The sequence below is a fragment of the Phascolarctos cinereus genome, unplaced genomic scaffold, assembly GCF_003287225.1.
Source record: "Phascolarctos cinereus isolate Bilbo 61053 unplaced genomic scaffold, phaCin_HiC Scaffold_9;HRSCAF=440, whole genome shotgun sequence".
NCBI classification, from domain to species: Eukaryota; Metazoa; Chordata; class Mammalia; order Diprotodontia; family Phascolarctidae; genus Phascolarctos; species Phascolarctos cinereus.
Genome location: NW_027556402.1, coordinates 181,542,772 through 181,558,747, shown reverse-complemented (window position 1 = coordinate 181,558,747; position 15,976 = coordinate 181,542,772). Strand labels below are relative to the sequence as shown.

The 15,976-nt window shown below is 38.4% G+C and overlaps 1 protein-coding gene across 4 annotated transcripts in view; it reads right to left on the bottom strand.

The window, feature by feature from the left end:
- PROM1 (prominin 1) overlaps positions 1 to 15,976 on the bottom strand; it is a 153,293-nt gene that overhangs the window by 43,539 nt on the left and 93,778 nt on the right. For all 4 annotated transcript variants that reach the window (XM_020992810.2, XM_020992865.2, XM_020992871.2 and 1 more), the window contains 5 exons: positions 15,251 to 15,314; positions 13,063 to 13,152; positions 8,097 to 8,314; positions 6,977 to 7,051; positions 2,780 to 2,843 (listed from right to left, as the gene is read on the bottom strand). In XM_020992810.2, coding sequence (XP_020848469.1) covers positions 2,780 to 2,843; positions 6,977 to 7,051; positions 8,097 to 8,314; positions 13,063 to 13,152; positions 15,251 to 15,314 — 511 coding nt within the window. The remainder of the gene's footprint in view (positions 1 to 2,779; positions 2,844 to 6,976; positions 7,052 to 8,096; positions 8,315 to 13,062; positions 13,153 to 15,250; positions 15,315 to 15,976) is intronic.

Sequence of the window (15,976 nt, the reverse complement as noted above, 5' to 3'; positions counted from 1 at the left end):
ACAGATAATTTCCAAGGACATTTCTGGATGCCCACCAGGTTACTTAATTCTCAGATGAAACGTGGTCTTTGGAGTCTATGATTTTTCTCAGGGTACACACTGAAGCACTTAACATTCTATTACATTTTCTCCACACGGCCAAAAAGCATCAGCCATGCCTCTCAATCAAAATGGATCTTCTAGCTGAACAAATACTATGTTTTTGGAAACTGAAATGAGTTAAATATGTATCAGAACCATGCATCCCAATAATGGTCTTGGACCAACTATGCCCCATCACAGAAACATAACCTTTTAGGGAGGGGAGGCGATCTCCAAAGTTGGCTCAACCATCCTCCTCCACCTACCCACGTGGCTTTTTACCCCTTATAGTCACTGACACATGGATGCTATGCCACAGGTCTCCCTGACTAAGTGTATTCAGACTAGCTAAGAGTTCATTAATCTCTGACAGAGCTCATTTTCAGTGGTCCTTGGTGGGCCTTGGAGGTCTACCATCTGTTTCAAAATCTAAGTTCTATAAAAATGATGCAACTAGATTGTTTATCTTTTCCTTTTTTTTTTGAGGCAATTGGGGTTAAGTGACTTAACCAGGATCACATAGCAAGTAAGTGTCTGAGGCCAGATTTGAACTCAGGTCCTCCTGACTCTAGGGCTAGTGCTCTATCCACTGTGTTACCTAGCTGTCTAATTTATTTACCTTTTAGGAGAATTTCTTTTCCTCTCATCTTCTGCTCAAGATTAACTTTTTTTTTCTATTGATAGTTTCTTTTTATTTAAAACACCAAAATATAAATCAGTTCCAAGGTATAAGCTATAGTGACATTGTAATTATGGTGTGATTTTAAAACAATGGGAACACCATTATAAAAATGTTGCTAAAAGTCTAGGAACAGTACCTGGCCTCAGAAGCAACACAGGAAAGTAGAAACAGCACAGGTCCTTGGGGGAGGGGGGGCGTGACTGCATCATATATTTCATATTCTGCATAGCACCTACAAAAATGCCTTAAGTGGGAATCCTACAAACATTGACAGCTAATTGCATAGAAAAGTTCTGGCCGGTACCCTAATCTTCAGAGACCTAACTCTAACCTTGGTTCTTTGGCACAGAATCTATGTCCGTAGACAGACATCAAACCAATAATTTTTTGTTCAAAACTTTTCTTCTCAGCTATTGTAACGATTTCTTTCCCCCTTTATAATAGTATGACTATGGACTTGATCTAGTACCACTTTTAGTAAAATGGTCTTTATCATCTCATTCACTACTGTCTCTGCACTAGAGGCCCAACTGCCTGAGATTTATCAGGAAAATGAATAAATTACAGGTGGAACCTACTCAATTAAATTTAAAATGGCCTTCTGAGAAAACTCTGGCTTGCTTTAGGAAATTCCACCCAACAGGTAACATAAGTCCCATAGTGTGGGTACAGCTTTGCCAGACTTACAAGGAAGGGCTGAGTTTATTGGCAGAACAGGTCCACAAAGAGAAAGCAAAAATTAAATAGAGATTAGTGAGTTTATATGAGAAGCATACCGCACGTTAACAATAATGCTGTTAATATCTTGGGGGAGGAAAGATTTCATTTAAAATATATAAATCATCAAAAAATCCAAACAACGGGATAAAATATTTTAATAAAGAGTGGTCCTTTTATAAAAGAGTAGTCTTTTAATAAAAGGTGATAAGACAGCTTTATTAAAACTATGAATAAAATAGTATTTTATAATAGAAATACATCCATGTACATAGACTATCTCACCAACTAGACTGTAAAGTCCTTGATGGTATACACCATGCATTTATCTTGGCATTTCTCCAAGCCACTGGCACAGGACCTTATACATAATAGGCACTTAATATCTGTTGAAATAACCCAGGTTATTTCAAAGGGTGCTATGACAGCAAGCCTAATAGAAGAGGTATTGAAAACATGGTTTATGGTTTTAGCAATCAGAGAGATTCATTTAATACATATCGGTAGAGGTTGCCTCTGTGAAATGATCAATCTCGGTTTATCACTGTAACACCCAAAAGAATGAATTATAGTATACTTTCTTGCTTGTAGTGGCAAATAATCATATCCTACTGGAATAGATATCCAACTTTTAAGACCAGTGGAATTTTTTTCAAAATTTCATCTGACTCTATGGAGTCTTAAGCAAGAATTATGTGCACTTCAAATACCATTTCATCAGCATTGTAGAAAATATGTTTTTCTTAAAAAGCCTATAGGAAAAAATAGGTGTGTAACTTACTCAAGAGTTAATTGGTGCTGTGAAAACACAATGCCAGATGAAAAACATTGGAGGTAGGGGGTGGGATGGGGTGTTAGGTACATAAGAAAAATTATTTAAATAGGACAAATAGAATAATAATGTTGGAATTTAATGCCATTTGGGTTCAAGTGTTAATTTAGATTGTCACTAGTTGTCTAATGTGCCCTTCGGGCAATGAGCCAAATGACATTATTCTAAGGTCTGACATAATGATGGAGCTTAATTATGAAGTCACTGCTAGGTGGCACTAGTTGAGTAAACACATGGGGTACTGCTTAAAAGTATTAAACTGGAAGAAAAAGTGAAATATCTGTGAATTTGGTTTCATTGATCCTCATCTGATAGTTACCATTCAAGTGAAAGAAGGTTAATTTCCCAAGGATTCAAGAGTACAATCCCTCTAAATTAGCAGACCCAAACAAAAGCACGTTTCAGATATTATAATGCAAGCATCAGCCACAGAGATGGAAAATGACTCTGTCCTTTATCAGTCTCACCTGACAGGATATTCTTGGTTTGATTCTGCACCAAATTAGGCGTATCATTAAATGCTGCATATCCCTAAAATATGTTTGGGGGGAAAAAAAGGGATTCACACAGTGAAAAAAGAAAAAACAGTTCATACTTATTCTTCAGAACACTAAAAACCACAAACTCCACCGATGCCCTTTTAGATTTTTTTAAAAAGTCACTTTCTAGCAAAGAATTTGAATAATGTTCTTCAATAAGAAATTCAAAGCAAATGTTAGCTTACAAATCTTTATGGCAATCTCAGGAAGAGGGAGTGACAATTAATTTATATAGAGTAGGGTACAAGATGTCATTATGGAAATGTGTTCCTGAAAATTTGTATGTAAAGTGAATTTCTGAAACATTTTTCAATTTTTTCCAATGTAAAATTAGAAAATCTGTTCCCACAGGGAGCTGTGGGAGAGGGGCTAGCCTTAAAAAAACAATAAATTGTTTTTCATGGTTTGTTTTTGGTTTGTTTTTAGGCAATTGGGGTTAAGTGACTTGCCCAGGGTCACACAGCTTGTAAGTGTCAAGTGTTTGGTCTGAGGCCAGATTTGAACTCAGGTCCTCCTGACTTCAGGGTTGGTGCTCTATCCACTGCGCCACCTAGCTGCCCCCAAAATAATAAATTTTACTAGTCACAAAGTATCCATGTGGTTAAACTTGAGATTTAAGAAACAGAATTCTTGGAATCTTTTCAGATGTCTCTAATAAAAGTCTGTGTATTTACTGAATTTCTTATTTATTAAGTCTCTTTGGGTCTGTTATTGGCAGTTCAAGTATTCATTTAGTATCTTGGTAAGTTTTTTAATTATACAAGCTATTTTATTGTTTTGCCCATAGGGGTATCACAGAGTACAAAAAAGCATTACCATGATTTATTTTTTTCACTAAACGCAAATTTCCATATATTGAGTCTGCCTTAAGTTAAACATTATCAGTATTTGGCCAGATTTGTGTGTGTGCAATATCCTTTTCTAGTCATGCCAGCATTAAGTTATAGGTCATAAATCTTAGAGTTAGAAGGATCTTAACCCAGTATGTTCCACGACACTTCTATTTCTTGTATCTGCTCCCATCTGCCAGCAATCTTCATTCTCCTGTGCTAGATCATCTCCTATGTGTAGCCATCCACTGAGCTTCTAGAAGGAGTTCCCTTCTCTTTATATATTCACTCCCTTGGTGACCTGGACTGCTCCCACTCTCTATTCAGACAACTCCTACAATCTGTATGCTCTGCAAGAGTTTTTCTCCTGAATTCCAAACCTGTGTCCCCAATTGCTCATTAGGAACTCTCTTCAGCTTATCAGACTCATCATAGGCAAAACTGATGCCCCTCCCCTCAACCTCTCAATTCCTACCAATGTTAACACCATCATTCCGAGTTATATGATGCCTCAACTTTGGTGGGATTCTTGACCGTTCTCTTTATCCCTCATCCTCACCTACAACCAGTTGCCAAGCCTTGTCCTTCATAACATCTCTCGCATCCATCCCCTCAATACTGCTTATACAACTACCATCCAAGTGCAAGCTCCTTTCTTGACTGGGCTTGCTACTATAATAATCGAATTGATCTCACTGCTTCCAACCTCTCCTCACTTGAATCCGTCATCCATATGGCTGCCAAAAAGGTGAAAAATCTAGTAATGTCATCTCCTTTGCTCAAAAGTCTTTAGTGGCTCCCAAATGCCTCTGAGATACCACGCAAACTCCTCAGTCTATAATTTGGCTCTAGACGGCTATAATGACCTATTTTATATTCATCTTTTTTATATACTCATATTCTAACCAGCTCTACTACTAGACTTCTAGCTGTCTGAAAAACTTGATGCCATAGTTCTCACATCCATTCCTTGGTAATGGCTGTCCTTTAAGTCTGAAATCTACTCTGGCCTCCTCTCTGACTCTCAGAATCCTGTTTCCTTCATGGCTATCACCTCCTGTGCAAAGTTTTTCTTGATTCCTCAGGCCTCTCCACCACACATTACTTCTCTGTTCCTCTTCAAACTATAACAAATCACGTTATCTACAGTGTTTACATATTGAATGTCTCCTAATAATAATTCTAACAGTAAGCTTACTTTTTTAATATAGTGCTTTGCAAAGATCATCTCATGGGATCCCAACCGCAAGTGGGTGCTATTATTATCCCCATTTTAAAGATAAGGAAAGTAAGAGGCAGAGATGTCAAGAGATCACAAAGCCATTAATACATCTGTATTGTGTGTGTGTGTGTGTGTGTGCGCGCAGTGTCCCATACTTTATCCATTTATCCACAAAGAATACAGGTTCTCTGTGAAGACAGCAACTATTTTCTCAGTGTCTTCCTATCCCCAGTGCTCTGCATAGTCTCACACACAGAACAGGTACTTAGATATTTGCTGAAGCGAAGTAATGAAATTTATTTATCCAGCTACTTCATTTTGCAGAAGTAACTAAGATTATAAGCTCCCTGAGGGCACAGGCCATCAATGTTAAAATTTGCCTTACAGAATACATAGTGCTTAGGTATATGAAAATCATCAATAAGTGACCAATAAATGAGCATTTACTGAGTACTATGTGTTAAACATTGTTCTGGGCATACAAATATAATGAATGAAACAATTCTTACTTGTAAGGAACTTACATTCTAATAGGGCAGACAACAAGTAACATATATAAACATATAACTCATAAAAATAAAGTGAATAAATTCAAATAAATACAAAGTAGTTAAATATACAAGGTAGTTTGGGAGGGAGGGCTTTAGCAGGTGGGGAATCAGGAAAATATTCATATAGTAGACAATACCTGAGCTCTGTGTGCGCGCACGTGTGTGTGTGTGTATGTGTGTGTGTGCGCGCACACATGTGCACTCATGAGTGGGGTCAGTTTGAATGGATTGCAAAGCGCAACACCCCCATTATATCATGCATACATAGCTAATATTCCACATATACATACACACATATTTGTGTTGCGTACATGTGCATATTGTCCCATACTTTAAAGGATCTCAGATTTCATCAATATGGGCTTTCCATTAGAGCTAATCACAAGCTATCCCTGCCATCTCATCTATGAAATTCCTATTCATCTTCTTTCTACACAAAGGGTCTACTCAGTGGACTCACGGACTTCTTTTGGTTCTCTTATTATTTTCTGGTACCAGTTCATCACTCGAGCTATACATTCCTCCAGTCATAACTACCTCCCTTCCTTTCCCTTATCATAAATTTCTACCATGACATCCTTAGATACATTACTAATATTTTTCCCTCTTGCAATGAAACTTAATTAACAGAAATTAATTAGAAAATATGATTCCATCAACAGAAATTACCTTGACCACATCAAAATAAAGTCCCACCATATAATGCAAGGAGAGCATCTTACTTTTCAAAGCACAGAAGCCTAACCTCTAGCAGGTTCTCTCAGGCTGAGAAGGTGTCAAGTACAGTCCCAGCAACAGAAAGTATCTGTTTTCCAAGGACATGACTGATTAGATAGTAAGAGGCATATCAACAGTAGGCTGATTACTTGATGATAAATTCTACGGTCATGGAAACTCAAGAAATAAAATGTAAAGCAGTCATGATCAAGATTACATATAGTCTATCTATGTATTTTGCATCTATAGTATGAAGAATGTGTGCATTTTCATAAAGAGGATTGCAGCTTATTAGGAAGGAGGACTTGTATATGGTAAGAGGTATATGACATTGGTGAGCATCTGTAAGAAAAAAAAAATGGTGGGCCAATCCTATGGCAAGGTCTAACAGGTGAACACCCTGAGTTCTGCTGTAGCACTTAAAAAATATTAAAAACCCTAGGGGAAGTCCTCTAGCAAACTGGGAGGATTCTAAATGTCAGATTTATGAAATGACATGGATAACAATAGCAAATAATAAGGTAATGGTGGGACCCAAGAGGCAGCAGCGGGAAAGAATACCCACCAGGAAGAGATTATGAGTGAAATGCAGTATACAAAAGTATACAGACATCCACCTAGTTAACATTAAGGAATGAAATTATCTTGAACAAAGCATCTTCTCACCAATTCCACCATGGTCATAGCTCCCTGACATTTCACTGTTTCCTTTCTTGTCTCTCCCTGGCCAGCCTCCCCCTCCCCATACATGTTGACCATTCTAAATTGATCAGGATAATCTGCAGTAATTTTTCCAAAAACATACCTTTTGGACCAGACTGGCTAAATCAATTTTAAGAACTTCACTGACTTTGGCAAGCTGTGAGGTCACCGGTGGAAGCTAAAAAGTGAACAGATTCCCCCCACCAAAAAAAATAGTAAGTCAAAACATGCAGCAAGATTGGTAATCAATCATTCAGATAATCAACAAGCATTGATTTATAAGCATTTACTATGAGTGAGACACTGTGCTAAGGGTTGGGAACGGCAAACAGAAAGACAGTCCTTGCCCTGCCAAAGGTGGACGTTCCCTCCACTAATGTGTCAACAACTTCTAACTTCTTCAGTTACTTGGAGCCACTGAGAGTTAAAGGACCTGCCCACAGTCACACAGCTAGTACACATTAGATGCAGAAGAATTTCCTGACTCTAAGGCTGACTCTATTTAGCTCTTTTAAAAAATTACATATGTACAAGGTGATAACATATGCCTGTAATCTGTGTTACTAGGGAGGCTGTGGCTGGTGGGGGGTTCTCCTGAGCTGCCACAGGGCTAAAGTCAATAGGGTGCCAGCATTAAATTGGGCACCAGTGTGGTAAGCCTCCAGGAGGTTCCAGGCTGCCCAAGAAGGGGTAAAGAAATATAGCGGGGAGCAGCTAGGTGGCGCAGTGGATGGAGCGCCGCCCTGAAGTCAGGAGGACCTGAGTTCAAATCTGGCCTCAGACCAAACACTTGACACTTACTAGCTGTGTGACCCTGGGCAAGTCACTTAACCCCAACTGCCTAACATACATATATATATATATATATATATATATATATATATATATAAATAAAAGAAATGTAGTGGGATTAGAACAGTGAGTGACTGGGCAAGATAGTGAGATCCAGTCTCAAAAAAAAGATAAAACACAAATATTTGTGTAAAAGGTCCTTATAATCTACAAAAAAGTCCTTCTCTTATAAATGCCCAAGTTTCCTCTTGGTCAATACACAGCACTGAATTTTAATGAAAGAGGTCTGCATTCAATTTCCTTTCCCTTGCTGCCAGACCAAAAAGGAGCACATGGATGATGGTTTCAGCCCATAAACTACTCTCTCAGAACCATATGGTTAGGCTTGAGTAATGAAGCTCTGCCCTTACAGGTGCAAGAACTCTTCTTACCCGACTGAAGTTGGCATTGATACTCAGCTGGTTTAATGAATTCCTAATAACATCGCAGGTGGAAGCGGCCTGAGCCCCTGAGCAGGCGGCATCATTGAGGGTGTTGTTCAGGTTCTCTTTGGCATTGGTCAGATTGGCGCTGAGTCTGTTAGTACCTTCCTGCAGGATCTCCATGGAGGCACTTACATTCTCTAATGCCTCTCTGGTTTCTCTGATCGCTGTAGGCATGAAGGCACACGTTTTAGGTTACAGGAAGCTATTTACTCAGTGAATTACAATTGGTTCTGTTGCTAATACCAAAGGGGCAACTATATAACTAAAGGGACTCTTATGAATTTGGAAGGCCATTTTATTTCAAGAGGCAATCAGAAATAAATACTGGAAACTGAAGGCAGGGAAAAGAAAAGGGGCCATAAAGAAGCAGCTTCTCTTCATGCCTGGCATACCAGAAACTTTCTCTCAGAGCCCTAGTTTTGGTTTGAACCAAGAGACAATGACTGGTACCAACTATAGGTACTCCAGCCATTACAGGATAACAATAATGGCACCATGATTGCTCCAAATGAGCCTGGATGGGCTGGAAAATATAGGATTGGGGTTAGAGTTACCATGACAGGGATCATAATGTCATGTTCCTCTATATCACAGAGTTGTGTCTCGAAATCTTACCAATTCTTCAGTGTTTAAGGCTCAGGGCAAATGTTACCTTCATCAGGCCTTTCTTTACAACTCCCAAGAGAAGGAGTCCATCTCCATCTACCATGCCAGGAAACTATAAGCCCTTGAGGACAAAGCGTGATCCCTTATTTACTTCTGTCAACTCTCTTAGCAGTTACCATATAATAAGCATTCCATAAATGTATGTTTAATTGGATTGAGAACCTGACAAGCCCTACAAATTCCAGCTGGTTTGGGTCAAAATTTATACTGAGAAATATTTTACCTAAACTCATACAAAAAGAATCAAATGCCTAAACTTCCAGTATAATATACAACTCTCTTATTTTCTTTCCTACCTTCCTGGACCAATAATTAGACTACATTGATCAGACTCCTAGACCTAATTTGAAATTAAGAGATGAGGAGAAATTCTAAGCAATGATGGGCACTAAGGGCAACATGGAGATTCTTGGTGGTGTTTATAGATGTAAAAATCATGTAAAAAATACAATTAATCCAATTTTCTCTCCTTTTGGGATCTGTTTTGCTTTGGGTCATCAGGCAACTATGAAGAATAGAAAAGGGTTTCCATTGATGAACAGGAAAAAACAAGCAACATGTCAATATCACAGGTAATTTCTACATGAAAAAAAGATACTGTTCAAAAAATTTCTTTCTTTCCTTTTAAAGAATCAACTACTGTGTAAACTCAATTATACCAGTCAAGACCTGCCTTTTTTATGTGGCAGTCAAATAAAGTTATGGTAACTGAAAATTGGAGTAAAACTGTATTTTTTAACCACCAGGAATTGGTCCCAAGGGAGGTGGTGGTTGTATGGTTTTCACTGATGGGATGTTGAGGCTAGGCCAAAGTATACAGTGGAAACATGTTAAAACTCTCAGCTAGTAAAAAGAATACTAACACTTATACTCCAAGCAAACTTGGTCACATCATGTTACACTGTGGGTAGGGAGTTGTGAATTGGGACATGGTGGAATAATTCACAATTCTATAATACTTTTAAGATTTACAAAGTACTTTGCTCACAACCATCCTGTAAAGGGATATCAAAAGCATTATTATCCTCATTTTAAAGATGAGGACACTCAGGCTAAGAGAACTTTACCAACTTGCCCAAGGTTATCCAGCTAGTAAGACAAACAGACAGATAAACCATCTGTCAGATACTTACTATATGCCACACCTTAGTAAGCACATGAAGAAGACCCAGGTCTCTCGACACCAAGCCAAGAACTCTTCTACACTAGGCAGAATAAGTCTTATTAGATTTTTGATCATAAGACCTAGATTTGAGTCCAGCCTGTGCCACCTGCCAGTTGTGACCTTGGGAAAGTTGTGCCTTCTTTTTGGGCCTCAGTGTCCCTCATCTAGGAAATGAGGATAGTAACGTTTCCATTACCAATCTTATAGGGTTATTCTAAAGGAATTGCTTTCTAAATCTTAAAAGTGTCACAGAAACATCAGCTTTTTTTGTATCCAGAGTATAAAGCATTGTACCACGGAAGCTCCATCTTGAATAACAGATCTAGGCGTGGTTGGAGGCTATCAAACTTACTCAAAGAAAAAGGCTTGTGGTCATCACCTCAATTCAACACTGAGCTTGAAATGCTTTTTCAAACAGCCTTTTTTCCCTGACACTTGAGCCAACTCATACATGAAGACCAACAGTCACTGTGTTACCCAAGAAAAAGAAAGCACAGCACAGATATAACTAGGCACACACACGGAGAAAATACAGCAAAATGAGGAACAGTGTACTAGAATAGAGACTCCACACCACAGAGCACACATTTTAACTGAGGGTTTGGGTTTGGTTTTTTTTTTACCTTTGGTAGCCCTTTCCACTTTGACTATGAGTTAAAAAAAAAAAAGCAAAAGAATGATGGATAATGAGGAAAATAGGATGATCTGGACAAAGATTTTTAGTGTATGGACACAATCAGACCTATTAGGACATTCAGGATCACAACCAATATTCCCCCTTATATCTCAGGTGTCCCCCTAGGGTAGTAAATACATACTTGCGGGTTCTGTTTTGGTTTAATAATCCATTCACAGAACTACAACATAATTCACAGACCCACACCCACCACACCTCCAACAAATACACACATAACTTTTCCCACTATGCTACAGCAACCAGAGTCATAGAAATGAACCCTTGAAAATCCCTGAGCTCCACAGAACACAGTACTGAAGGTTCTAGATCTGATTTTCATTTTTCACTCAAGGCTTCCCTAGACAATACTATGCTACATTTTTTGATCTCAGCCTGTGTGGGCAGCTAGGTGGCAGAGTGGATAGAGTGCTGGGCCTGGAGTCAGTAAAATTCATCTTCCTGAGTTCAAATTTGGCCTCAGATACTTACTAGCTATATGACCCTGGGCAAGCAACTTCACCCTGTTTGCTTCAGATTCCTTGTCTGCAAAATGAGCTGGAGAAGAAAATGGCAAACCACTCCACTATCTTAGCCAAGAAAACCCCAAAATTTCCTCATGAAGAGTTGGATGTGACTGAAAGGACTTAAAAAAATGCAGTCACAGCCCTTCTTCATCCAAAGATTTTTCAAGAGTCACCTTAGACACATACTAGTTGTGCAACCTTGAGCAAAGCCACTCAGTCTCCTGTGGCCTGTTTCTCATCCATTAAGCAAGGACCATAATAGAGGTTTGTTATGAGCATCAAATGAAAATCACCATATAGATGTTACATATGTACATATACACATTCAAAGGGGAAAGCGAAGAGAGAAGAGGGGAAGGAGAGGAAAGAGAGAAAGGTAAAGAGAGAGGAAGGGAGAGGAGAAGGAAGAGGATAGAAATTGGGCCCAAGAGAGGGTAAGTGACTTTTCCAAAGTCATATAGCTAAGATGGCCAAGGGAAGATCTGAAACCAGGTTCTGATTCCAAATCAGACACTTTCTCAAATCTCTCTGATTTTCTAGGTGAAGAGCTTAACTAATTTTAAGAACCTGAAAAACAGAAGACTAAATTTCAATCAGGGGTTTATTTTAAGGGTTTATGGCACAGTGCCTTACACATAGCAGGTGCTTACTAAGTCCTTGCTGAATTGAAAACACTGAACTTGGCATCAGAAGACTGGGGGTTTGCCTCCTAGTTCTTCTACTTACTGGCTACCAGACCTCTGGCAAATCACTTAACTTTGCTGAGCTCTTGGTTTCCTCACTCTTAACATGAGGATAGTAAGTCTTATGAGAAAGTAGTAAAAGTTACCTGCTATGGCAGTGATGATACAAAGTTGAAAATGGAAGAATTCCTGTCCTCAAGGAGCTTACATTCTTACATTGGGAAAGATAATGTGTCCATATAAAGGTAAATACAAGGTAAGCTCTTTTACTTTAAAGTAAATATAAGCTCATCAAGCAACAAACTTTTATGCTAAAAAAATGGAAACTAATCTAAGACAGATCCACACACTTTCCTGTCTTCTTAAATAGAGTGTATTAAATATAATTTGGATTGCCTTCATTAACATCAATGATCACATGATATCCCTAAAATGTAAACCAGTCCTTTGGGTGGGGTGCTCTATGACACAGTAATTCTCTTCTATAATCAATGGTTCCAGCTAACCTGGACAACTCTTTGACTCTCAAAAGATTCTGTATAGGATCCTTTTAAATATTGATTTCCCAGAGGATAGTTAGAATGATTCATTTTATAACCATTACATTTACATATAACTTCAGGAGTATGCCTCTAACATAAGCAAAATCACTATGCTATAAACACACAAAGGAGGTAATGTGACAGTGGATAGAGAGCTTGCTTTGGAGGCAGGAAAAGCAGGGTTCAAATCCTGTCTTCGGCACATTCTAGCTATGTGACCATGGATAAATCCTTTCCCATCTCACTGAATCCCAGGCCGCTCCCTTAAGATTACAAATTATTGCCAGTTTCCAGCTTATCACTTTATTTCCCTGCGTCTTGGTTTCCTCATCTGTAGAAGAAACAGGTCAGACTAGATGAGCCTTAGATATTTGATTTTCAACAGTGGAGGGAATGTTCACACCAGAAGTTCCCAAGACAAATGAAATCAGCAGTCCAGATAAAAAAGATAAATGTAACCATGTAAGAGCAGAATTAGGAGAAAGTCACAAAAGCCAGCCCTTACTGCTGCCAACAGGATACAGAACGCCTGGTTAAGAAAGAGGGGCCATATCAGTAGAAAGCATCCCAATTACTACAAAAGCTCTCCACCTATCACATGCCATATCATTTGTGTATGAGACACAGTTATGACTAATATGCAACATGGGACTTACCTCCTGCCATAGTTAGAACTGCATCAAGAGCTGGGAGGACTCGTTTTCCTAACTGATCTTGGACTCGGCCTCCAAGCAATGGTCCGATATCTGCATTAGGGAGAAACCAAACTGATGAGGAGGAGGAGCTTCTGTGCATTTCCTTATTTTCCCACTGTGGGCACACTTAAGACTCTACACACAGTTGCCTCAACTAACGTACGAAATAGGCTGAAGGCTGACTTCCAGACAAATGAAGAACCTTAAGGATTTTTCTTAGTTAAACACAGGTATGAGTAACAGGTACATCCATTGTCCCTCTTGATACACACTGAATTTGGGGCCATGATTCCAAGGCATGTTTCAGGTATGTATCTAAAGTATTTGTAATAAGAAATGATGACCAGGCAGACTTCAGAAAACCTGGAAAGACTTATATGAACTGATGCTGAGTGAAGTGAGCAGAGCCAGAACATTGTACACAGTAACAGCTACATTGTATGATGACTAAGTTTGATAGACTTAACTCTTCTCAGCAATGCAAGGATCCAAGACAACTCCAAAGATCTCATGATGGAAAATGCTGTCCACATCCAGAGAAAGAACTATGGAGTTTGAATGCAGATCAAAGCACATTATTTGATATCTCTTTTTTTGTTTGTTTCTTCTTTCTCGTGGTTTTCCCATTGGTTCTAATTCTTCTTTACAACATGACTGATGTGAAAATAGGTTCAATATTAATGTATATGTAGAGCCTATATCAGTTTCCACACTGTCTTGGGGTTGGGGGGAGAGATGGGGAGAAAATTTGGAACTCAAAATCATATGAAAGTGAATGCTGAAAACTAAAAATAAATAATTTTTTTAAAAAAAAGTATTTGTAATGGCTAGAGCTAAGCATCTACCAGTATCTATATAAATTATAAGAAAAAATAACAATCGTGTTCTTCTAAACTGTACAAAGAAAAGATTTGGGGAGAAGAAGAAAAAAGATCAAAATAAATCTCCCAGAATTGGAAACCACTCATTTGAAATCTGTGACAGCTTGAACTTAACTTAGCCAAAGCTGACTTAGAGACTCCATTAGCAGAACAGGTTTCCTAAACAAATTTATGATGCCTAGAAAATTATAGGAAGCACATGTTCATAGGAATAAACTTTTAAAAGGGACTCTAGTATAATAACTTAATCTACGAATAATATTAACTTCAAATGGGTTTTTTTCTCTTCCATGAAGAAGGTCAGGAGGCTTTTATTTGGAAAAGTTTTCTTGGCAATCAGTTCCTTATATGTATTTGAAATATAAACATTACAAAATGCTCATTGTATGCCAGGGCCTGATACCTGGCAGATACTTAATGAATCCTGGCTGGAATGAATTAAAATACTAAAATGGCATTTCTTTTAAAAAAAAAACTAATTGTCTTCCACCATATTTCATATTTGCTCCTTCTAAAATTAACCTGAACTACAGAGATTTGAGAATATTCAGATTTGTAGCTATTATGGTTCTGATTCATCAAATTAACTAACTACCAAGCCTGCCACATTTTGCTGCATACGATTTGGATTCAATCTCAGGTGGGTGAACATTCCTGGAATGTTTTGTTTATTGATGCCATGGATTTTTATTGTAATATATTTTTAAAAGGTCATCTCAGGTGATGGGAAGCAACAGAAGCCCCCAAAGACTCGCACTGAGAGCACCTTCTGCTGCCATCTACTCTCCTCTGGGACAGAAATAGCAGTAAGAACCAGAAGCAGCAAAAGCTTCCTCTGCCCTAAATTACAGTTACCCTTTCAATTGTTACATGGAACTCTCTAATGATAACGTTGCAAAAAAGGTAGACATAAGCAATGGGAGAGGGCATTTCCCCATTGGAGAGTTTCTGACACCAATGAAATCATACTTGCCGTTTTTAAAAAATCCTCTCGATACAAAAACAAAACAAATCAAAAAACAACTGGGTTGACACCTAGCATACTGAACGAATGATACCCTACAGCAAACTTATGGCTGAGAGAAGGTTCTGGATTGTGTCAGTGGAGGAAATACCGACACGAATGAGAACACTGACCCAATGGAATGTTGGCTTATGCTGTGTATATTAATAGTGTGGCTTATATTTGACTTTCTATGTCTTATGGGAGATTTTCATGGTATTTTTAAAAAAAGAAGTGAAATAGCTGTTTTTAAAAAATTACTTACTGTCAAGATCTAGCAGTGCTTGATTCTTTGGAGTATCAAACTGGCTTACTAGATAATCGATTTGCTGAAAACAAAAATATAGAAAAAGATCAAACACTGTTCATAAAAGTATTAAAAATGGTAGAAATATCTCTACCATTGTGTCATCTTCTACAAGGAGCCTTACTTATACACAGAATATACAAAACAAACATAAGGAATTTTGGGGAAGAGGTCACTGACACCTGAGGGAGACACCTTGCTAAGTAAGAATCCTTTTTATTTAGTAAACTACCATTTTTGTGGGGTTTGGGTTTTTTTTTTAAGTTTTTCTTTCTAGGAAATTTAACATCTGATCTTGCTTGCTCCCTCTTGACCCTAACTCGAGGGCTGGAAGGCATCCATTGCTGCCAAAGATGCCAGTTTCATCCTAGAATGGAGACAAGCCTTGAGTCTATGCCATATCCTTCATTCTAAGAGGATATAGTTTGGGCCCTGATTGGGTCACAATGAGTATAAATAGCAATTGTTTATGTTCTGGCCAGAAACCCTGAAGTTGTTTCCCTCTCAGATAGATTTTTTTTTTTGGATTAGGTAAAAGGGGCCATTGCTTGGCTCATTTCTTACCTACTCTTAATCACTGAATGGGTGTTGCCTCAGTCAAAGTGAAACCTTGGAAAGACCTTCGCTTGAAAAGACCAAGGTCTCCCACTGCATCCAGGGCCATCTCCAGTCATCCTGATCTAT